The sequence below is a fragment of the Peromyscus leucopus genome, chromosome 4 (assembly GCF_004664715.2).
Source record: "Peromyscus leucopus breed LL Stock chromosome 4, UCI_PerLeu_2.1, whole genome shotgun sequence".
Lineage (NCBI taxonomy): Eukaryota > Metazoa > Chordata > Mammalia > Rodentia > Cricetidae > Peromyscus > Peromyscus leucopus.
The window spans coordinates 11,001,351-11,024,895 of NC_051066.1; the positions used below are offsets into that span (position 1 = coordinate 11,001,351).

The following is a 23,545-nucleotide window of genomic DNA, read 5'->3' on the forward strand; positions in this document are numbered from 1 at the left end:
TGGAGACTCTGCCTGCCCACTCTTATGACCACCCCTGCCTGGCAGGTCAATAACAAGGTATAAAAAGACAGGCTCAGGTTGAGCCCCCAGCTTTGCCAGGGACGGGCGGGTTATGGGGTACCTGCATGACTTCAGGGTGTACACTCAAACCATTATGTTACTTCCTTCCATTGACAAGATACTCCTGCCTAGGGAAGTATGTATTAGGTAACCAAGCTCTCAACCATGTCCAATTCCATCTCTGCCTGGCTTCCATGTTCTGAGGTTCCTCTGGGCCCAGGCTGTTAGCACCCTTTGAACCTAGCCTGTCTATCCCACCACCCTGGAGCCCCATACCCATGAGGTGGGCATAGTGGCCATGGATACAGAGGGGACAGAGCGCACAATAAAGCTGATGAGCACAGCTGCCCTCTAGGTGTGGCACATCTGTCCACAGGACCCCACCTCACCCAGGTTCCCAGAACCGGAGTGAGCAAGGTCTGTGGGAGCAGCCAGCTTTGGCTCAGTCTCCCAGAATAAACATTAACCAACCCTCTCAACATGAACTGTTTGAAGTCATCTGCTTGTGTCCCCCAGAACTATCCTGACTAGCAAAACAGTAGTCCACTGTGCAGGTGAAACTATGACCGGGACCTAGTACACACCATCTTTATTGAAAGCTTCCACAAACTGTGTCACAAAGAAGACATCTAGTCCCTGAGAGTGAGGCACATCATGGGATGCAGGTGGCCAGAAGGAACCTAAGGCTGGCCTGCTTCGGAGCTAGCTCCGGGATCCTGCATGAAGAACACACGTGGCTAGGGGAATGGCGCGGTACTTGGGATGAGGATATTAGAGTGCAGGTGAAAGGCAGCAGGCCAAGCTGGGGATGGCTTGGGGCAGAGCACTTCCCTTCAACCTGCACGGCCCTGGGTTTGATCCCCAACACTGCAGATCAAAACGAAATTAAAAAGCAGTAAGAAACAAGTGACGGCAGCAGGCCTCCAGGCGCTGTGAAAAGGGCTGGAGTCCAGGCCTCTCCTGGGAAGGCACATCCGTTCTTCGGGTGGGTGTGAGGAGGCCTGCCAGGCCCTGTCTCTTTTGAAGCTCTGGCCTCCCTCTTGCCCACCCGCTCATGCCGGAACACTCAATGACGGTGGGTGCACAGCCCCTCATAGTTTACACCTTCTCTCCACCCATTCTCCTGGCTGGACTCCCCTGGGAGACTGAGGCGGGCAGGGCTGGGCTTGGCATGGGGTGGGTCTCAGCTCCACTGTCAGTTCCTCAGCCAGTGGGTGTCCTTGTCCACTGTGGAGAATCGGATCAGCTTCAGGCTTGGGGGCCGAGGCTTCCTGTCATCCCAGAGGTACTCCGGGGACAGCACCTTAGACGGCTTGTGCCAGATGAAGCGGCGGTTCAGGTGGCTCTCCTCCTGCCAAGCTGCCATGATGCCGTTTGCTTTGTCCGCCAGGATGGCCATGTGGCAGCCTCTGGTAAACTCATACACCTTGGCCACCCGCCCCCCAAAGACTGCCCCACCATAATAGAAGTCCCCCTCATTGTCTGCAACAAAGGCAGCAGAAACTTGCCTGCGTTCATAAGGGAATTGCTGGCGAGGTACTGCAAAATAGCCTGGGTGAATGGCAGCCACTAGGTCCCCCAAGGTCTCGGGACCCCAAGGGTTGCGGAAGACCATATCCACATCGAGACAGAAGAGGTAATCCACCTCTTGGTGGGCCCTCTGGGCAATGTGTTTGCTGATGGTCTCCATCCGGCGCATGGAGATCTCCTCCCATTGGGAGTGACCCTGGATGGGGATGATGCTGAGGAGCCGACCAGGGCCCAGCAGGACTCTGGGAACAGCTGAAGGGTCATGGGTAAAGAGGTAGTAGTGTACTTGGTACCCACGCATAAAGAACTCTTCAGCTGACTCCAGGAAGGACCGGATGAAGCAGGTGTACCTGCGGATGACAGTTCTGTCAACCACTGCTGTCCATCACTGTCCGCGTCCCCAGTATGTGCTGGAGTCTACATCTCACTTCCCTACCTCAAGAAGTCACTCAGGTCTTACCTTAGGGTCCTCATCTGTCAACCTCCCACAATCCTTGTTAAAGTTGAATACGCCTCATCTGAAAGCCCTGCTTCAGAGTTTTGGATTAAGATTCATAATTGTTAAAGTCAACACAAATTCTAAAATCTATACTGGGAGACACCTCGGGCTGAAGTGTTTCTCATCAGGGATACTCAGTGTGTGACAACCATGAGACAGATCCTTTATCGTATGTGTGTGTGTGTGTGTGTGTGTGTGTGTGTGTGTGTGTACCAGAGGTTAAACATCTTCCTCAGTTGCTTGCCACCTTATTTTTTTTGAGACAGGGCCTTAGGGGTTGGAGATTTAGCTCAGTGGTAGAGTGTTTGCCTAGCAATCATAAGGCCCTGGGTTCCGTCCTCAGCTGGGGGGTGGGGGGACTGGAAAAAAAGAAAAGAAAAGAAAATGTCACTGAGATAGGGCCTTAATGAATCTGGACCTTACCAATCTGGCAATGCTGGCCAGGCAGCAAGCCTCAGTGACGTTTCTGTCTGCATCCCTGGGGTTGGGATGACAGGCGTGGGCTATGGGGTCTGGCTTTTTCGTGTGGGTGCTGGGGATGGAACACAGGCCTTCATGTTTGCATGGAGAGCACCTTACCAACTGAGCTGTCTTCCCTGGTGTCTAATGTGGAGTAGAAGATTTAAGGTGTGATACTTTTGTTTATGTTGCATTTTGTTTAACTCTGTAAAGCTGTGTTACCATGCCTGTCTAAAACACCTGGTGGTCTAATAAAGAACTGGCTAATAGCAAGACAGGAGAAAGGATAGGCGGGGCCGGCAGACAGAGTATATAGAGGGAGAAATCTGGGAAAGGGGAGAAGAAAAGGGATGAAGGAGTGAAGAGATCGAGCAGCCAGAGAAGCAGGAGGACTCCAGGGGCCAGGCATCCAGCTACACAGCCAGCAATGGTTTAAGAAACATAGATGTTTAGGAATAGAAAAGGAAAAGCCCAGAGGCAAAAGGTAGTCAGGCTAAGTTAAGAAAAGCTGGCTAGGGAGGCTGGAGAGATGGCTCAGAGGTTAAGAGCACTAGTTGCTCTTCCAGAGGTCCTGAGTTCAATTCCCAGCACCCACATGGTGACTCACAACCACCTATAATGTGTTCTGGTCCCCTCTTCTGGTGCGCAGGAATACATGCAGGCAGTACACTGTATACATAATAAATAAATAAACCTTAAAACAAACCAACAACACAAAAAACAAAAACAACAACAACAAAAAGCTGGCTAGAAACTAAGCCAAGCTAAGGCTGGACATTCATAATTAAGAATAAGCCTCCATGTGTGATTTATTTGGGAGCTAGGTGGCAGACTCCCCCAAAGAGAAAAAAAAAAAAAACAAAAAAAAAAAAAACAAACAACAAACAACATTCTGGCACCCAATGTGGGACCTTATTTCCATGAAGGGCTTGAAAAAAAGTATACCGCCAGACAGTTTCTGCTGGTTATCGGACCCTTGAGCAGCTAGTACGTTAAGCAGGAACAAGAAGCTAAGTAAAAACGCCTGCCACAGTACAAGCATAGGCATTCAGAACTCAAGGTTGAATGCAGTTCCTGGTCAGACAAACCTCGGCCTGGTAGCAAGTTTTTATGCTTGTCTTTCACAACCCCAGAAGTGGGCGGAGCCAGCTGAGAGACGCTCATGGTGTACCATCCGGGTGTACCTTATCAGTTTAAAAGTTGGCTTGTGCAGTCAAAAAAGGCTAAACGATATGCAAAAAGAGATCGGGGCGGAAAAACCTCTAAACGGGTTCCAGTGTGTTTTACAATGTGTGTAGGCTTAAGAAAAAGGGTCTGGATAGTCATAAATAGAAATAGTTTAAAAATAACAAAGTTTTTAAAGACAGTAAAAGAAAAAAGCCACATAAGATGGGAAATACACAGGAAGTCTGGGTCCTGTATGTTATTGTGTTAATTTTGAATTTTCTGATTTTTGAAAAGGACAGCTGCTAAGAGACCTGGAATTGAAAGAGGGACTGTTGAAATAAATCAGCCTATATACTTTAGGAATGCCTTAACTTTTAAGAAGTCAAAAAAGAATGTGGTTGTTTGTTTTTGCTCTTTTTTTTTTTTTCTCTTTGGGGGGCCCGCCACCCAACTCCCAAATAAATCACACATGGAGGCTTATTCTTAATTATGCACGACCACCCTTAGCTTGGCTTAGTTTCTAGCCAGCTTTTCTTAACTTAGCCTGACTACCTTTTGCCTCTGAGCTTTTCCTTTTCTATTCATAAACAACTTTCTTTCTTACTCCGTAGCTGGCTGTGTAGCTGAGTGGCTGTCCCCTGGAGTCCCCCTCCTTCTCTTGCTCCTAGCTCTCTTCACTCCTCCATCTCTTTTCTTCTCCCCCTTCCTAGATTTCTCCCTCTATATATTCTCTCTGCCTGCCGGTCCCACCTATCCTTTCTCCTGTCTTGCTATTGGCCTGTTCTTTATTAGACTATCAGGTGTTTTAGACAGGCCCAGTAACACAGCTAAACAAATGCAACATAAACAAAAGTATCACATCTTAAAATAATATTCTATAACACTAATGTGCTTCCTTAACATTTTTTTAAAAACATTTATTTATTTGTTTATTTATTGATTTGTATGTGTGCATGCCATGCGATGTGCCTGCAGAGGTCAGAGAACAATTTTTAGAAGTCAGTTCTCTCCTTCCACCATGAACGGGTTCCAGGGATCAAACTGAGGTCAACCGGCTTAGAGGTAAGAGCATTTACTAATGCCAGACAGTGTTGTAGGTATCCTGTGATCTTTGATCTTACCATTAGCGATCTGCTTAGAAAGGTGACCGTTTTATATGCACAAATACTGAATACCAGGAGGATGAAAGTCGCTGAGAAGCAAAGATGGGACAGAATCCAGGGAAGGTGATGCTGGGGACAGATAGCACAGTGGATGACATGGCTCCATCCCAAAGACAAGGAGTCACCTGACCTCTGAGGTCCAGTTGTTATCTGGCCAATACTTTAAGTCCTGGGGCCCAATCACGGTCCCAGGTGGGCTTAAAGAGAAGGTCAGGTAGGAACCAGGGGAGACAGGGGGGACAAAGTCTCTCTCCATCCTCCTCACCTAGGCTTCTCGTTCCTCCTTTCCCATGGTAGGTGAGGCCTTACATCAGAAAGCTCTCCCACAACACTGCACAGCACTTGGCCAGGCCGGCCTCTCCCTAGACCAGAAACCCCAGTGGCTCCAGGGGACCCAGCCCCACCGATCTAATCCACTACTCACTTTCCCACAGCGAACACGGTGACTCCAATGGTCAGGTTCAATGGCCGGTACATATTCTGCAGAAGCTCTGGGTCGAAGGTTCCCTCGGAGATGATGGGTGCCAACCAGGGAGTAAGTGTCAGCAGCTCTGTGGGTCTGGCATGAGGGAGGCTCAGGCCATGGAAGCCTCCCTGTTCAGAAGCCTAGGTAGCATCTTGGCCATGTTGCTGGGCCTCAGTTTCCCCATATGAAAGTGGGGATAATAGCTATCTCCTGCTAGGACTGGGAAGTCTAGGAGTTGGCATGGGCACATGTTTAGAGCAGCAATTCTCAACCTGTGGGTCGCGACCCCTTTGGGGTTGGGGGGTTACATATCAGATATTTACATTATGATTCCTAACAGTAACAAAATTACAGTTATGAAGTAGCAACGAAATAATTATATGGTTTGGGGTCACCACACCATGAGGAACTGTAGTAAAGGGCTGTAGCATTAGTAAAGTTGAGAACCACTGCTCTAGAGGGTCCTAGCTCTCCCACTGCAGACCAGGGGGTACCCAGAAGGTGACAGAATATGCCACTGGGGACAAGTTCCTATCCAAGGCATGCACCACAGTATCACTGTCTACTATTCCAGCCTCCTACAAAGTAGGTAATATTATGACCTCCTCAAAAGGTAAAGCTCAGAGCAGATGGCCACTGCCTAAGGTCACATGGCTAGCGGCAGGTGGAGCTCAGCTCCCTGACACTCTGGGGCCCAAGGCCCCTTTACTACTGGTACCTCCACCATCCTCTAGCCTCACGGAATCTCTCTGGTTCCCCTCCCTGCCGCTACCAGGTCACTCCCTGACACCTACCTGTGTTTTAGCAGCTTAGGCTGAGGGTACTGCAACCTGTAATCAAGAAGGGCCCGTGTGAGGAAGGCGGCCCCCACTCCTGGAGCCAGGATCTAGGGAGAAATGGTATACTTACTGTGTCACGGGCTGGAACAACTTCTCCTGCCTGAACCGCAGTTTCATGTTGCTGGTGACAAAGACGGGAGAGAGTGGGATTTGTTCAGGACATTGAGGCTTAAACATGAAGATTAAGCAAAAAAGGCACTGGGGGGGGAAAAAGTAAAACACACCAGAGATGATGCATGTGGGCTCAAGGGAAGGTTACCTTACCTTTTCTTTGAGACAGGGTCTCTTGCTGGCTTGGAACTTGCCTAATAGGTTAGGCTGGCTAGCAGCAAGCCCTAGAGATCTACCTGTCTCCGCCTCCTCGGCATGGGGACTATAAGGGAGTATATACCACCAAAGCCGCTCTTTTCAGATTCTGGAGATCAAACTTGCAAGGAGAGCACCTGACTGACTGAGCTCTCACCGGCCCTATTGTAATCATTTTCAAGTGCACAGCTCACTGGCATGGTGGCACAGCCAGCACTATTACCTGTGTCAAGAATGTTTTCTTCAGCCGGGCACTGGTGGCACACGCCTTTAATCCCAGCACTCGGGAGGCAGAGGCAGGCGGATCTCTGTGAGTTCGAGGCCAGCCTGGGCTACAGAGTGAGTTCCAGGAAAGGTGTAAAGCTACACAGAGAAACCCTGTTTTGAAAAACCAAAAAAAAAAAAAAAAAAAAAAAAAAAAAAAAGGAATGTTTTCTTACTCCTTGCCTCAAGATTTGGATCAATGAATTGTCACTCCAGAGACTCCTGCTGCTGCCGCCTGTGGATCAAATTGTAGAACTCTCAGCCCCTCCAGCACCATGCTTCCCACTATGATGATGATGGACTAAACCTCTGAAGCTCACTCGGAGAAGGAGCCGTCTCTGTGGGACTTGGCCAGAACGGACCTGTACATTCTGCCCAAGGCCAATCCGGGGCCCAGTGGCCGATCCTGTTAAGCCCAACAACTTGGAGGCATTGGTGAAATTGCCCTACTGATCAACCTGTTCAGCTGAGACCCATTTGGGAGAGGTTTGAGGAGCCTGCAGCCTGCAGTCTGAGGAAACAAGATCAGCTGAGGAGCTGGTGAGCAAGCAAAACTCGACCCGAGAACACAAGAGAAGGAGCCGTCCAGTCACCGAACCAGGTCACCAGAGTCATAAGCCCATCCTACACCAACAGGGAACAGGAAAGGCCCATCTCCAGACCAGCAGACCAGGTCTCTAGCCCCTAGGCCCCAACCATCAGAGAGAGCCCCAGCACCCAGGCAGCTACCTTTCCCTGCCCCCTCACACACACACACACACAAAACACCCAAACAAACAAACAAACAGCCCCTGTGAACCCAACAACGACTGGAGTCATAAGCCCACCCTACACCAACAGGAAACAGCCATTGGAGCCCCAGGGACCAGACATCGGCCTCTTTCCCTGCCCCCTCACCAAGAAAACCATTCCATGCGACACCAATAACCACTGGAGCCATAAGCCCACCCCACACCAACTGGGAACAACTGCTCCCTGAGACAGAACCCACTAACACTGATTGGACTAAGCTGCTCCTGGAGAAACAGAGCCCAACAGCACCAATTCGACCAAGAACTCCTAGTGGACGAAGACTATCAATTAGAACAAGAGAGGCACCTTCAGACACAGACACCGCCTACACCAAGCGGAGGAAGAGATGAGTAGACGCCAGTGCAAAAATACAGGCACAACAAAGACCTATATGGCAACATCAGAACCTAGTGTTTCTACACCTGCAAGACATGAACATACCAATGCAGAAGCAGCAGGAAAAAAAAAATCAATCCTAAAAATGACTTTGAGAAGATGATAGAGACTCTTAAAGAGTAAATGAAAAACTCCCCTAAAGAGGAAAAAAAAAATTCCCTTAAAGAAATGGAAGAAAAAAACAAACAAAAAATTGGAAGAAATCAAAGAAAGCCAAGAAAAAGTAATTAAACAGATGAAGGAAACAGTTCAAGATTTGAAAATTGAAATCGAGACAATCAAGAGACAAACTGAGGGAATGCTGGAAATAGAATTTCTTACTAAACGAACAGGAACTACAGATGCAAGCATAACCAACCGAATGCAAGAGATGGAACAGAGAATCTCTGATGTTGAAGACACAATAGAGAAAATAGATTCATCAGTCAAAGAAAACACCAAAACCAGCTGGGCGGTGGTGGCGCACGCCTTTAATCCCAGCACTCGGGAGGCAGAGCCAGGCGGATCTCAGTGAGTTTGAGGCCAGCCTGGGCTACCAAGTGAGCTCCAGGAAAGGCGCAAAGCTACACAGAGAAACTCTGTCTCGAAAAAAAAAAAAAAAAGAAAAAAGAAAACACCAAAACCAAAAAAGTCATAACACTAAACTTCCAAGAAATTTGGGACACCGTGAAAAGACCAAACCTAAGAATAATAGGAATAGAAGAAGGAGAATACCAACTCAAAGGCACAGAAAATATATTCAACAAAAATCATAGAAGAGGGCTGGAGAGATGGCTCAGAGGTTAAGAGCACTGACTGCTCTTCCAGAGGTCCTGAGTTCAATTCCCAGCAACCACATGGTGGCTCACAACCATCCGTAATGAGATCTGGCGCCCTCTTCTGGCCTGCAGTCATATATGCTGTATACAAAATAAATAAATCTTAAAAAAAAAAAATCATAAAAGAAAACTTTCCTAACCTAAAGAAAGAAATACCTATGAAGATACAAGAAGCTTATAGAACACCAAATAGGTTGGATCAAAAAAAAAATCCCCTTGCCACATAATAATCAAAACACTAAACATACAGAACAAAGAAAAAATATTAAGAGCTGCAAAGGAAAAAGGCCAAGTAACATATAAAGACAGACACCTCAGAATAACATCTGACTTCTCAATAGAGACTATGAAAGCGAGAAGGTCCTGGACAAATGTTATGTAGACACTAAGAGACCACAGATGCCAACCCAGACTATTATACCCAGCAAAACTCTCAATCACCATAGACGGAGTAAACAAAATATTCCATGACAAAACCAGATTTAAACAATACCTATCCACAAATCCAGCCCTACAGAAAGCACTAGAAGGAAAAATCCAACCTAAAGAAATTAAACACACCCATGAAAACTCAGGCAATAGATAATCCCACACCAACAAATACCAAAGAAGGGAAACACAACACTACCACAAAAAAATAACAGGAATTAACAATCACTGGTCATTAATAGCCATCAATATCAATGGTCTCAACTCACCTATAAAAAGACACAGGTTAACAGAATGGATAAGAAAACAGGATCCATCCTTCTACTGCATACAAGAAACACACCTTAACTTCAAAGACAGACACTACCTCAGAGTAAAAGGCTGGGGAAAGGCTTTCCAATCAAATGGACTTAAGAAGCAAGCTGGTGTAGTTATCCTAATATCTAATAAAATAGATTTCACGATAAAATCAATCAAAAGAGATCAGGAAGGACATTACATATTTATTACAGGGAAAATCCACCAAGATGAAGTCTCAATTCTGAACATTTATGCCCCAAATACAAAGGCACCCACATTTGTAAAAGAAACATTACTAAAGCTTAAATTGCACATCAAACCCCGACACTAGTAGTGGGAGATTTCAACACATCACTCTCACCAAAGGACAGGTCTACCAGACTGAAACTTAACAGAGAAATAAAGGACCTAACAGATGTTATGACTCAAATGGACTTAATAGATAATTACAGAACATTCCATCCTAACACAAAAGAATATACCTTCTTCTCAGCACCCCATGGAACCTTCTCAAAAATTGACCACATGCTTGGTCACAAAGCAAATCTCAACAGATACAAAAACATTAGAATAACCACCTGTATCTTATCAGACCACTATGACTTAAAGTTAGATTTCAACAACAACAAAAACTATAGAAAGCCTACAATTTCATGGAAACCGAATCATGCCCACCTGAAGCACCAATGGGTCAATGAAGAAATAAATAAATAAATTAAAGATTTCCTAGAATTCAATGAAAATGAAAGTACAGCATACCCAGACTTATGGGACACTATGAAAGCAGTGGTAAGAGGAAAATTCATAGCTCTAAATGCACACATAAAGAAGTTGGAGAGGGCTGGAGAGATGGCTCAGTGGTTAAGAGCACTGACTGTTCTTCCAGAGGTCCTGAGTTCAATTCCCAGCAACCACATGGTGGCTCACAACCATCTGTAATGAGATCTGGTGCCCTCTTCTGGCCTGCAGGGACACATACAGGCAGAATACTGTATACATAATAAATAAATCTTTTTAAAAAAAAAAAGAAGTTGGAGAAATCTCACACTAGTGACTTAACAGCACACCTGAAAGCTCTAGAACAAAAAGATCGTTTTCTTTGTCACTCTAAACTTGGATCCGTCAAACAATAGCTGCCTGGGGGCCTGCCCATGGAGGCCCAGCCATCGCTCTGCTTCTGCCTCTATTTGGTACTTCCTCCTGAGTAGAGTAAGGTGGAAAAGACCAGTTATTAGATTCTGATTTATAGATTTATTTAGCGATTTACTTAAAGTACCTGCTTGTACCGTCTATTTGCCGGGCATGACTTCACTCGCTACCTGAAAGGCTACCTGAAACACAATGACCTGGAGAAATAATCAGAACACTGGGCCGTGGCCTTAACCACCTGCTGACTGCCACACATGCTTCTATAAAATCCTGCTTGCTTGCCCAGCCTGCCTTGTGGTTTTGGAGTATACAATGAGAATATAAAGTGGGTCTGGGGCAGAAGCGTTTCAGGGGCTGTCCTGGCTTCGGTCCCCTGGAGGCTTCTCCTCTCTTCCACTCTCATTGGTGTTGGAGCGCTTATTCCAGAAAGATCTTCAAAACACTCTTGAGTGAACTCGCATAGTATCTGTCCCTTCATGATTTGCCTCTACTCTTTTTTTTTTTTTTTTTTTTGGTTTTTCGAGACAGGGTTTCCCTGCGTAGCTTTGCGCCTTTCCTGGAGCTCACTTGGTAGCCCAGGCTGGCCTCGAACTCACAGAGATCCACCTGGCTCTGCCTCCCGAGTGCTGGGATTAAAGGCGTGCGCCACCACCGCCCGGCTTGCCTCTACTCTTTAATTGCCATTCTTTGAACTCCGTTTGCTGGGTCCCTGCTCAGAAAATGAAGGGGTTCTGAGGCGTCGGTCAGAATCAGGAAGAGGACGCTGCACCAGAACCCAGCATACTGTGCAGCCTGACAGTGATTTCATTTTTCCTACAAGTCCAGACATGCTCTAGCTACAGTGGGGAATGACAATCCCCACAGAATACAGACTCTGAGGCTGGGAGTACAGTTCAGGGAGAGACGGCCTGTCTACCACACAGGCCGTCAGCCTAGCCACATTTGTCAAAAGAGAACTTCCTATTTCTAAGCATCTAAAGGCAATAAAATGGAGGTAAAGATGAGCCTGGCATGGTGGCACAGCTCTATGATCTCAGCACTCAGGAGTAAAGGCAAAAAATCAGGAGCTCAGAGCCATCCTCAGATGTATAGAGTTCAGGGCTAATGTGGTTAGTTTTTTGGTCATCTTAACACAATCTAGGTTGTCTTGGAACAGGGAACCTCACCTGAGAGAATGCCTCGATCAGATTGGTCTATAGGTAAGTCTAAGGGGGCTTTTTCCTGATTAATGACTGATTAATCCCTGGGCAGATGGCCCTGGATGGTACAGGAAAGCAGGATGAACAGTGGTGGCACACACTTTTAGTCTCAGCACTTGAGAGGCAGAGGCAGGTGGATCTCTCTGAATCTGAGGCCAGCCTGGTCTACTGAGTCACAGGACAGCCAGGACGACATAGTGAGACTCGGTCTTGAAAAAAGAAAGAAAAGGCCCTGGCGGTGGGACCAGAATTTATCCCAGGTGCATGAAATGCCTTTTTGGAGCCCATTCCCTATGGCGGGACACCTTGCTCAGACTGGATGCAGGGAGGAGGGGCTTGGTCCTGCCTCAACTTGATGTGCCAGGCTTTGTTGACTCCCATGGGAGGCCCTACTCTCTCTGAGGAATGGAGTGGGGGGGAATGGGAAAGGATGGGAGGAGAGGAGGGAAGGAGAACTGTGGTTGGTATGTAAGATGGAAAAAAAATTAATTGAAAAAAAAAAAGAAAGGAAAAAGCAAGCAAGCAAGCAGGTTGAGCAAGCCATGAGGAACAAGCCAGTCAACAGCGTTCCTCTACGGCCTCCGGTTCAGTTCCTGACTCCAGGTTCCTGCCTTCCCTTTCATGATGGACTATGATGAGGACATGCAAGCCAATAAACCCTTTCCTCCCCAAGCTGCTTTTGGTCATGATGTTTTGGTTTTTCAAGACAGAGTTTCTCTGGGTGACAGCTCTGGTTGTCCTGCAACTTGCTTTGTAGACCAAGCTGGCCTCGAACTCAAAGAGATCCTCCTGCCTCTGCCTCCTGAGTGCCGGGATTAAAGGTGTGCACCACCACCTCCTGGCTGGTTTTATTACAGGAATAGATAGAAACCTAAGTAGGACAGTGTGGTGGTTTGAATAAGAATGGCCCCTATGGGGTCATATAAGTGTGGCCTTGTTGGAGGAAGTGTGTGTGTGGGGGGGGGGCTTTGAGGTTTCAAAATCCCATGCTAGGCCCAGTCTCTCTTCCTACAGATCAAGATGCAGAACTCTTAGCACTGTGTCTACTTGGACTCTGCCGTACTCCCCACCATGATGGTAATGAACTCACCTCTGAAGCTGTAAGCAAGAACCCCAATTACATACTTTCTTTTTTTGCCTTGGTCACGGTGTCTCTTCACAGCCACAGAACAGTGACTAAGACAGACACTCTAGCTACATAAGACCCTGTATAGGAGCTAGAGAGACGGCTCAGTGGTTAAGAGAATTGGCTGCTCTTCTAGAGGACCTGGGTTCAATGGTGGTTCACAACCACCTGCAACTCCAGTTCCAGGGGATCTGACACCTTCTTCTGGTCTGCGGGTGCGGGCACCAAGCACATGGTACATAGACATGCATGTAGGCAGAACACCCATACACATTAAAAAATAATAATAGCTGGACAGTAGTGGTGCATGCTTTTAATCCCAGCACTTGGGAAGCAGAGTCAGGTGGATCTCTGTGAGACTGAGACAGCCTGGTGAGTTTGAGACCAGCTGGTCTACAAAGTAAGTTCCAGGACAGCTAGGAATACATAGAGAAACCCTGTCTCAAAAAACAAAAATAAATAATTATAATTATTATAATAATAAAAGCCAGATTTGGTAGTACACACTTTTAATCCCAACATTCAGGAGGCTGGATCTCTGTAAATTCAAGGCCAGCCAGGTTGGTTTAGAGAGTTCTAGGATAGGTAGGAATTAAGACAAAGAGACCAAAAATACACACACATATACTCTGGCTCTCACCATACAATGCCCTGTCTGTCCTGGAACCTTGCCAGCAAGAAAGTCAACAAATCCAGCACAGGCAGCTTCTTGACCTTGGGCCAGAATTGTGGTATCCTGTTATAAACATCTGAATAAGGACTAAAACACTACTATATTTTGTTTTTAATAAAAAATGTGTTATGGCAGGTGGTGGTGGCTGCAGACCTTTAATTCCAGCACTCAGGAGGCAGAGGCAAGTGGATCTTTGAGTTCAAGGCCAGTCTAGTCTACAGAGCAAGTTCTAGTCTCAAAAACAAAAACAAAAACAAAAACAAAACAAAACAAAAAACCCAGTGAATAAACAAATAAAATAAAACATGCGTGTTATCAAATAGCCTATAGTCCCGATGCTTAACTTGTCTTTAGCTGCTAGGAAACAAAAGTTCACAAGGCCCATCTTTTCACTCTGAGCTGGCAAACAGGTTCACCAAGTGGGGGAGGCTTTAGCCCGATGCCACTCAGGCCCCTTCAGCCACACAAAATGGAGCAAGAGGTTCCTTTCTAACAGGACTGTTTAGGACCACCGTCTGTGCACCAGGACACCAACCTATCATACGCAGCAGTCAGGAAAGGCATCTCTACCATCCCATCTCACAGGCACAGCAAGCAACACGCAAGACCCATTGCTGTGCAAGCATGTCTAAAGCTGCAGCATGCTGAGGGCAGCAGGGGGCTTGAAGGCTGAAATCTCAGGTTCCCTGAATGTCTGTGGCAGCTGTAAGAAGCCCTCAGACAATGTCATCCTAGCAGCTTTCCTGCCTCTTCAAATATGGTCAGCCCACACTGCCCCCTGTGGTGATACATTGTGTACCCTAATAAACTTGCCTGAGGATCAGGGGACAAAGCCAGCCACTAGATTAGATATAAGTCAGGCAGTGGTGGCACACACACCTTTAATCCTATCACTTGGGAGGCAGAGATCCGTCTGGATCTCTGTGAGTTCAAGGCCACATTGGGCTACATGAGATGGATCCTGTATAGGAGAGAAACAGAGCCAGGCAGTGGTGGCACACACCTTTAATCCCAGGAAGCAATATGGCAGGGCAGAGAAAGGTATATAAGGCATGAGGAAACAGGAACTCACTTTATTTAGGCTGAGGATTTCGTAGAGGTAAGAATAGTGGCTGGCTGTTCTGATTCTGTGATCTTTCAGCTTTCGCTCTGATATATGGTCCTGGGTTGTTTTTTTTGTTTGTTTGGTTTTTTTTTTTTTTTTTTTTTTTTTTTTTTTTTTTTTTTTTTTTTATTAAAAGACCATCTAAGATTTAAACAACAGCCCCCAAATCCTCTACCCCATACTTACAACAACTCTGGGCAGGGGAGGTAATAAGGCACGTAGGAGACCAGCAGCCAGTCCCTGACATATCCCCTAGAAAGAGAAAGTGCCTGTTAATGCCACTCTGTCTTAGAGGCTGCCATGGTGCGCTTTATCAGGAGCACAGACCTTCAGTGGTGCATGTGGGAGGAAGCCCTGTCACCCTAGGGCTGTTGACAGCCTGTACCTAGCACAGGGCTTCGTGTGTAGTTGTCCTTCTGTCCATGTGGGCATTCACTCATGGCACGGCTATGTCCTTGATGCCAGGTCCCACACACACAAACAGTAAGGAGACATGCAGATGCCCCCCACAAGGCCATCAGGAGGGGTGACTTAGGAGCGTGAGCAGGGTTCCTTAGCAACATGGTTGAACTGTCTAGGCAGAAAACATGGTAAGTTAAAGGCCAGGAAGCTAAATCAAGGCAAAACACAAAAGCCAAAACTAGACTGGTGGGGGCTGGAGGATCCTGAGTCCCAAGAGATTGATGGGACCTGTGTGAGTATCAAGGTTTAGGGGTGACATGCAGAGGCAGTGAGGAAAGCTGTGAAGGGCAGGGAAGAGACTCCAAAAGGAAACTCACCACAAGATCCAGAGACCTGTGCTAGTGAGCAGGCAGAATGCCAGGCCCAGGGCCAGTCTTCGGCGGGCCATCACCGGGTGCTGAAACTTTAGTGAGCCCTAGGACCTTGGCCAATCAGACACTTCCCTCCCAGGTCGCTCAGGCTCCAAGTCTGCCTCTCAGAAACTCCTGCAAAGAAATTCTCCAATTATTTTCCTCCTTCAGTTGACCACAGGCTAAGGGACAATACCTCAGTGCTCAGTGGCAGCTGGGATGTCTCCCCAGGCCGTGGTCTGTACGTAGGCTCTATCCCATCAGCAAAAGTAAGTAAAGGGCCACCTAGGATCAGACTGGGACAGCATCCCCAGTGACCTTGTGTAGGCCTAGACTTGACTCTACAGGCTCCATCTTAGGGAAGGGCCACCATCTTAGACTGCCTGCTGTACTCAGTTCCAGGAATAATCTCAGGAACGTGCTATGACAACTCGAACAGATATAGGGCAGTAAAGTTTAACAAGATCCAGATGCTCCTGTAGACATTTTGTCTGAGATTTATGACCCTTGAAGGTATCTAGATAATCCTGCTGAGCAGCCCAAATAATCCTGCTGGATTTCCCACCGAAAGTCCAACCCAATAGTTTCAAATATGGTTTCACATGGAAAGTCTAGACCAATAGTTTAAAAAAAAAAAATCACCTTGCCCCATATCCCTTCTACCTAATCCCAAAAACCACCAAGGCATGTAATTCCGGCTTGTGTGTGTTTTTTTTTCCTTTAAAATCCCCCAACCCCTGAGCCTGGGCCGCCACATCTTCCCTCCATCCGATGCCTTGGAGCATAGGTCTACAGCCCAGGTATGAACCTGACAATAAAGAGACCCTTGGGTGCTTGCATCAGAAACCCGCTCCTTGGTGGTCTCTGGGGGTTTCGAGAGGCGGGTACAACCTCAGTTCTTGTAATTTTTCCTGAAACAATTCCTGGCCATCTGGGGGAGGCGGGGCCTGGGTTCTGTAGGATACAGCAAAAAGCACTCAGCCTCTTCCTCTCAAAGATCTCGTGCCTAGTGGTTATCCACCGCCAAAGGGTTAGGGGAAGATATGAGGAAGCTACGGGCCACAGAGTGTGGTGGACCCGACATCGGAGAAAGCTCCCAGGTCTGGGGTCCTGGGGGTTAGGGCTCTGCGCACTTCATTGTCCCTGCAAACCCGTCCCCTCTCTCGCCCTCTGGGACCTGTTTCCCTATCTCGCCTTACTAGCCTCGGGCTCAAGCTGGACAGAACTGCTTCGCAGACCTAAGTCCAGGTGCAAACCCTGCAAGTCCAAGAGGCGATTCAATTCCACGAGACTGGGGTTGAGACGCGCACCTGAACTTTGCCCTGGGCTGGCTCCAGGGCCTCCACCTCCTCCTCAGCGGCGGCGGCAGGGTGCGGTGCGAGGACCGGGTGGGGCAGAGCAGGGCTCAGCGAGACTGTCCTTGGAGGTACAGAATCACTCTCTTTGGGCAGACTGCCGTTAGGACGGAAGGAGGAACATATCCCAACCCGGAAACCAGGAACTGGGTGACTGCCCGGAGCTCGCTGCGTGCTTACACAGGGTGGAGCCCGGCAAAGCAAACACTGTTGAGCGCCTAGTCTCTGGGGCGGAGCAAAGCCTGACACCCACCCATCCACGCCCCTCCCACGCCCTCCCTCTGCTTGCTGAGCTACACTCGAGCCCCGCCCACTGGCCTCAGCCCGGCACTCGCCGAAAGGGGAGAGTTCATGGACCCCCGCGGTGTCTTCTCTAGCCTTCTAAATCCCGGCCGAGAATGCAGAGCACCAGATCATAGGCAGGGATCGCAGCTCCTGGAACACAGGGCGGCGTGTAGGCAGAGATGTGAGACACGATTTTGGAGGAAAATTTACTTCCAGGTAGTCAAGAAGGGGAGAACCAGGGACTCTGAACCTGACCGCGGCTCTCAGAATCTCCCGGAGGCCCTGTCTGTTCCTCGGTTCCGTCGAGTGGCCATGCTCCCTTCTTCGGCCTCTCGGTTCCGGCAAAGGCCTCCCTTGTCCACCCCAGGGTCCCAGGAAGGACCCACTGACACGTCTGATCAAGTATCGGCCAAGCACGGTGGATACAGAGGACTCTGCTAGGAGGGAGCGCAGGAGGGGAGAAACCATGCGCGGGAAGATCGGATTCCAGAGAGGTTATGGATTTGCTCAGAGTCACAAAGCAGCTTCAAGCGCTGGCACCTGTGCCTCAGCCCTGAAGCTCAGAGCCGCTAATGAGCAGCGAAGTGAGAGACTCTAATAGTTCAATGTGTGAAGCTAGGAATGGAGGTCGTGAGTTTGACCCGGGGAAAGACACACGACCAGGACCAGCATTCTCCAAAACGACCAAGGCAGGGTGTTATTTAGTAGCTGATATGCGGAGATTAAGGTCTGATACAAGAGATGGAGTGACCATTGAGCATAGAGGTAGGATCAGTGTCATAGAAGAAGGGAGACAGTAGGGAGGTAAGAACCTTTGATGAATGTTGGACCACTTCGTCTACTGTGTCTATACCTAGGGGTTGAGAGAGTGGGGTGTGTGTGTACCCTCTGTATTTTGATCGTGCCTGGTGGGTTTCCTGAACTTTGAAATCTTAATATAACAATAGCATAGAGGGGAAAAATCTGAAACATTTTTTCATTACCTTAAATCACTTTTGAAAGGATAACGGCTTATACCTTCAGAACTTCCTTAAGCGTTCACATCCTCAGACCTTTACACACTTTTCCAGACTCTCATTGCAACTGGGCTGCATTTTTACCAATAACCTCTCCTGGGATCTCTTGAGGAACTTCAGTCCTACCACTCGATGCCAAGTCTCAGTTGCTCCCCCTGACTCTTCATGACCCTTTTTAAACTGATAGCACCTAGGTGACTCTTTCTTTCATTTATTTATTTATTTGGTTTTTCAAGACAGGGTTTCTCTGTGTAGTTTTGGTGCCTGTCCTGGATCTCGCTCTGTAGACCAGGCTGGTCTCAAACACACAGAGATCGGCCTGCCTCTGCCTCCCGAGGGCTGGGATTAAAGGGGTACGCCACCACTGCCCGGCTCCTAGGTGACTCTTATGTTACCAAGTTCGGCCATCAGCACAAGGTATGTTTTTGTATATGAGTACATGGAGGTTCAGCTTTAATACCTTATTAAAGAAGCATTGTTTTTTAAATCCTACCTTTAATAAGCCCTGCTTTTATGATTTTTGTTTTCAAGACAGGAATTATCACAAAAATAGAGAAAACAGGCAGGGGAGTAAGCCCAGACGAAGAAGAGATGAATAAGGGCGCTATAGGAACCTGGATCAGCCTGTCTTAAAAAAGTTATTTATTTTTATTTCATGTGCTTTGGTGTTTTACCTGCATGTATGTCTGAGGGTGTCAGACCCTGGAACTGGAGCTACAGACAGTTTGTTAGTTGCCATATGGGTGCTGGGAATTGAACCCAGGTCCCCTGGAAGAACAGTCAGTGACCTTAAATGCTGAGCCATCTCTCCAGCCCCCCTGGATCAGCCTTTGACAGCCTGCTGTAGAGTTTTTTCCCATCCCTATTAGGACAGGCTGCTGGTTAGAGGGGAGGAGCTCTCGTGGATGAGAAACATCCATCTGTAAGTGCTACCCCAGACAGGTGTAGATAGGAAGAAATAGTTTGTGTGGTGGCACAAGTTGCCACCGTTGAAAACTGAGCAGGCCGCTTTTGGCCATTGAACTGTACTGAGGCCAAGCCATTTATAGTAACAGTGAGGCTTAAATAAAATCTGAGTCTGTGGAGGAAGAGCAGAAGAGTGGTAAAATGAACTCCACCGGAGGGAGTTTTATAAGCTCCAAGTGGGAGCTGAGAGGCAAGAGAGAAGCCCAGGAGGGCATAGAGAAGCTGTGAGACTCCAGAACAGAGCTGAGAGACGGAAGGGACAGGGTTACAGAAAACAGGAAGAGCTAAAGGCAGCTGCAGGACTTAGCAGGCAGCTCCTAGGGGGAGGAGGCCGGGGAAACAGGGAAGTTCCAATAGAGGGAGAGGAGCAAGTGTCTTAGTAACTGGAGAGTCAGCCATGTAGTGGGGGTCTGGAGGGGTAGCAGGCTCCAGGAGCCAGAGAGGACACTTACCAAGTAGGCAAGGAGAGGTGGATGGTTAGAGCAGGTGGAGAGAAGAAGCAGCTGAAGAGCAGAGGGACTCTAGAACTTGGAGCCAAATATGATGGGTAGCAGTAAGAAATGATCCATACATTCCTTAAGAAAGTCAAATCAGCAGCTTGAGTCAGTTTTAAATGTTGAGACCTCAGGAGGTGGTGGCACATGCCTTTAGTCCCAGCACTCGGGAGGCAGAGGCAGGCAGATCTCTGTGAGATCGAGGCCAGCCTGGTCTACAGAGTGAGTTCCAAGACAGATACCAAAACTATATAAAGAAACCCTGTCCCCCAAAAAAACCAAAAACCAAAAAAAAAAAAAAAAAAAAAAAAAAAAAAAAATTCCCAGAAAACCGAAAGAAAGAAATGTTGAGATGTGGGCATAAAGGTAAGGGCAATATCCTCTACCAATGCTACCTGAAGAGAGAGAACTCGGGAAGGGGATGCAATTAAGAGCACTGGCTATTCTGCCAGAGGACCTGGGTTCATTTCCCAGCACCCACATGGTGACACAGGACTGTCTGTAGTAACTCCAGTTCCAGGAAATCTGGCATCCTCATACAAACATACATGCAGATAAAACACCAATGTACATAAAATAAAAATAAATAAATCTTTAAAAAAGAAGAAGCTCAGCTGTGGCCACATCACGTAGGCAAGGTGCCCATCCTTGGATAGTGTGGTCTAATTTTTTTCTGTAAGTATGCAATGGACCGAAGGAAGGTCCCAGTTGGTGACCCAGGACCCCGAGGACATATCCCTTTTCTGTAGCATAGAGAAAGAAGGACAAATTAAATCTGGAAGATGAGTCTCATAAGGCTCGTATAAGGGGTGGTCGAGAAGAGAGGAAGAAGGAATCCAAGAGCATAAGAAGCCAGCCATCCTGAGGAAGGACAGAATTTCACCCTAAAGCAACTGGATTAGATGTTTCCTATCTAAGGCAAAACTCCCTCTAGCCAAACATAATCCTCCTCTCATCATCCAACCTTTACAAAACCCCTTCACTCCCATCCAGGGCAAAAGCATACCTTCCCTGCCCTCCTGGTCCTGTTGTTTGGAGAGTTTCGTCTGTGTGGATGCGTTTGTGTTCTCTGTTGTGTCCATGAGTCTTGGGGCAAATGTGGGAGCTGAGACAGAAATGGGCCAGGCTCAGTTGATGGTGTGAGTGATGGCGGCCAGCACATGTTTTGTTTCTGACTGGGCTCCTCTGAGCCTGTGAGCTTTTGTGTTCTGTGTTTATTGGTTTTATTTTTGCTTTCTCTGCCACCAGCCACTACTACTAACACAGCTTGCCATGGCTGCTTTGATGGGCAGGGCTCGAAATTCATCTCAGGGCTTCCTGGTCACCAGATTCAGTTTAGCAGAGATTCAATGTCTTTTGAGTGTGGATAATATTAAAGTTGTTTTATTTTATTTTATTTATTTTTTTTTTTTTTTGGTTTTTTGAGACAGGGTTTCTCTGTGTAGCTTTGCGCCTTTCCTGGAACTCACTTGGTAGACCAGGCTGGCCTCGAACTCACAGAGATCCGCCTGGCTCTGCCTCCCGAGTGCTGGGATTAAAGGCGTGCGCCACCACCGCCCGGCTTATTTTATTTTTTTTAAAGATTTATTTTTTATTATGTATACAGTGTTCTGCCTGCGTGTATGTCTGTAGGCCAGAAGAGGGCACCAGATGTCATTACAGATGGTTGTGAGCCACCATGTGGTTGCTGGGAATTGAACTCAGGACCTCTGGAAGAGCAGTCAGTGCTCTTAATCTCTGAGCCATCTCTCCAGTCCCCTAAAGTTGTTTTAAACTTCTTATTTAAACTTTAATATTTAAACTTCTTGTTTAGGTTTCTTCAACAACAGATCCAAAAGATTTCTAACCAGATTTCTAAGCAGTTGCTATTACAGGATTACCGGCTGCTAGATAAGGAGCCAGAGGCCTGCAACTCATAATTATACCCTTACAGTAGATCAAGCTTGCTCCTAGAACTTTGATTCCCCCATTCAGCAAGAAGTCATCTAAAGATAACATTGCTCCCTTCCTGGCCCCCGATTGTTTATCAACAGTAAACCAAAAAGGGGGAATGGAAGCCCCTTGAGGCACAGGAGTGGCCAGGCCCTGCCCCTGAGGACCTCCAACTGCTGGGCTCCGCCCACCGAACCCAGCCCCTTGAGACGCAGACTGCCAAGCTCCGCCATACAGAGTAAAAAGCCCAAGCTTAGGACTTGAAAACCCACCAATCTCCACCCTGGAAATTGCTACCCTTGAAAACTGCACCCCCAAGAAATCCTATATAAAGCCTGCCTCTCCCTCAGTTCTTTTTTTGTTTTGTGTGTGGGTTTTTTTTGTTTGTTTGTTTGGTTGGTTGGTTTTTTTTTTTTTTTTTTTTGGTTGTTTGGTTTCTCTGTGGTGTTTGGGTGCCCATCCTGGATCTTGCTTTGTAGACCAGGCTGGGATTAAAGGCATGCACCACCATGGCCCAGCCTCTCCCTCATTCTTGCTGCTTTTCTCTTAAGCAGAAGCAGCCACCCTTATCGGGGACTATGGGAGTCCAGCCCCTCGATAGTCCCCTCCCAGGGTCTGGGAAGAATCTACAACCAGCTGATAATTAATCTTTGAAGAAAAGAAATTAATCTATGTACATGAAATTCCTTAGTTCATACATTTTATTCTGTCAGTTTTCTCTCTACAAGCTTATAATCTGCTCTCATTTTTATCTCCTTTCTTGCCTGATTTCTCTCTATATTTATCTACTGTCCCCTCTAGTTTCTATCTTAATTCCTTCATCTAGTTCTGTCCTTTCTAGGTTCTCATCCATCTTGTTCTTTCCCATATCAGTTCCTCTCCCATCTCCTTCTCTCCCATCTCCTTCTTCCTCATCTTGTTCTTCCCCATCTGGCTCTTCCTCATCTTCCATCTCGTTCCTCTAGTCCTCTCTTCTAGCCCTTCAACCTAGTTCTTCCCCGTCTCAGTTTGTTCCTCTCAAGTTCTTACCCATCTAGTTCTTCCATTCTTTTTTTTTCTTCTCTGTCCTTCCCGTGCCCTGGAAGTCCTGGTATATATACCTTTACAAGCAGTATTCCCTTAGCAGTGCAAAGCCAGGCTTCCAGGGTCAAATGGAGGGGTGATAAGAATCACACAGGGAGGCAATAACCGTTAATTATCATTTGCAACCCAAAAGGGAAGTGACCAATGGGGAAATGAATTAACTAAAGGCTAAATTCAGGTAATATCTAAGAAGAGGAATTTTATGTGCTCAACTATAATCTTAAATGTGATTGATAGAAAATGTTAAGAATCTATAAGTTGCTAGGTCAATGGGAGAAAACAAAACTGTCTTCTTTTTTCCTGTGGCTCCTATCTGTCCGAGCTATCTGCCATTTTTTTTCTGCACAGTGGGGGAAAGTGTGCTCAGTTGCTAGGCAACCTGTGTACAGCTAGATGCCTCTGGTGATAGTTAAAGGAAGAGCTGGAACTGGAGGTAAGATTTGGGAAAGGAGGAAGTAAGGCTTAATTGGCATATCCATCAGGCCTTCTCAAACAGGTAGCCTGGATGCTTAAGTCTGTTCTTAGAGAGTACAGAGGTATCTCTGATAAGGCATTTTACTCCATCTGGGGATGGACCTGGCCAAATGCTGCCCATGATGATAATTACAGGGAGGCTTGAACTGGGGTTCTGGCTGAGCATAGCTGTCAGCACAGAAAGTTATCTAAATATTTCTAGAAGTGGTTAGGTAAGGATTTAAAGGTCTATAAAGTTAGTAAGGTTGTAAGAAAGGAGGGTCTGAGCTAAATTGTGTAAAGCTATTACTTAACGTCCACCTGACCTAGGAAGTGTCTCCTTGTGGAATTTGCCTTAAATCAGGAGACTTTCATGTGGACTGTTATTACTGCTAGTCCTTGAGAGTGG

General features: G+C 47.1%; 1 protein-coding gene across 3 annotated transcripts; it reads right to left on the reverse strand.

The window, feature by feature from the left end:
* Positions 1–632: 632 nt before the first annotated feature.
* On the reverse strand, positions 633–17,121 carry Gbgt1 (globoside alpha-1,3-N-acetylgalactosaminyltransferase 1 (FORS blood group)). 3 transcript variants are annotated; one of them, XM_037204638.1, is made up of 8 exons: positions 16,863–17,120; positions 15,520–15,687; positions 15,126–15,314; positions 14,927–14,992; positions 6,254–6,304; positions 6,139–6,174; positions 5,303–5,437; positions 633–1,940 (listed from the first exon to the last, which is right to left on the reverse strand). In XM_037204638.1, exons 3-8 carry the CDS (start codon positions 15,170–15,172, stop codon positions 1,256–1,258), a joined length of 1,020 nt encoding a protein of 339 aa, XP_037060533.1. In that variant the 5' UTR covers positions 15,173–15,314; positions 15,520–15,687; positions 16,863–17,120; the 3' UTR covers positions 633–1,255. The 3 variants fall into 3 exon arrangements, with proteins under 3 accessions (XP_037060533.1, XP_028739188.1, XP_028739189.1); XM_028883355.2 differs by lacking the exon at positions 15,126–15,314 and having other exon boundaries at positions 16,863–17,121; XM_028883356.2 differs by lacking the exons at positions 14,927–14,992; positions 15,126–15,314; positions 15,520–15,687; positions 16,863–17,120 and having other exon boundaries at positions 5,303–5,472; positions 6,254–6,783.
* Positions 17,122–23,545: the final 6,424 nt, after the last annotated feature.

Excerpts from the sequence above, each read along its gene's own strand:
- Gbgt1 (XM_028883355.2), bottom strand. The coding sequence starts at position 15,590 with ATGGCCCGCCGAAGACTGGCCCTGGGCCTGGCATTCTGCCTGCTCACT. Across the intron at positions 14,993-15,519 it reads ACAGGTCTCTGGATCTTGTG|GGGATATGTCAGGGACTGGC; the intron begins GTGAGTTTCCTT and ends TTCTCTTTCTAG. Across the intron at positions 1,941-5,302 it reads ACCGTGTTCGCTGTGGGAAA|GTACACCTGCTTCATCCGGT; the intron begins GTGAGTAGTGGA and ends TGTCATCCGCAG.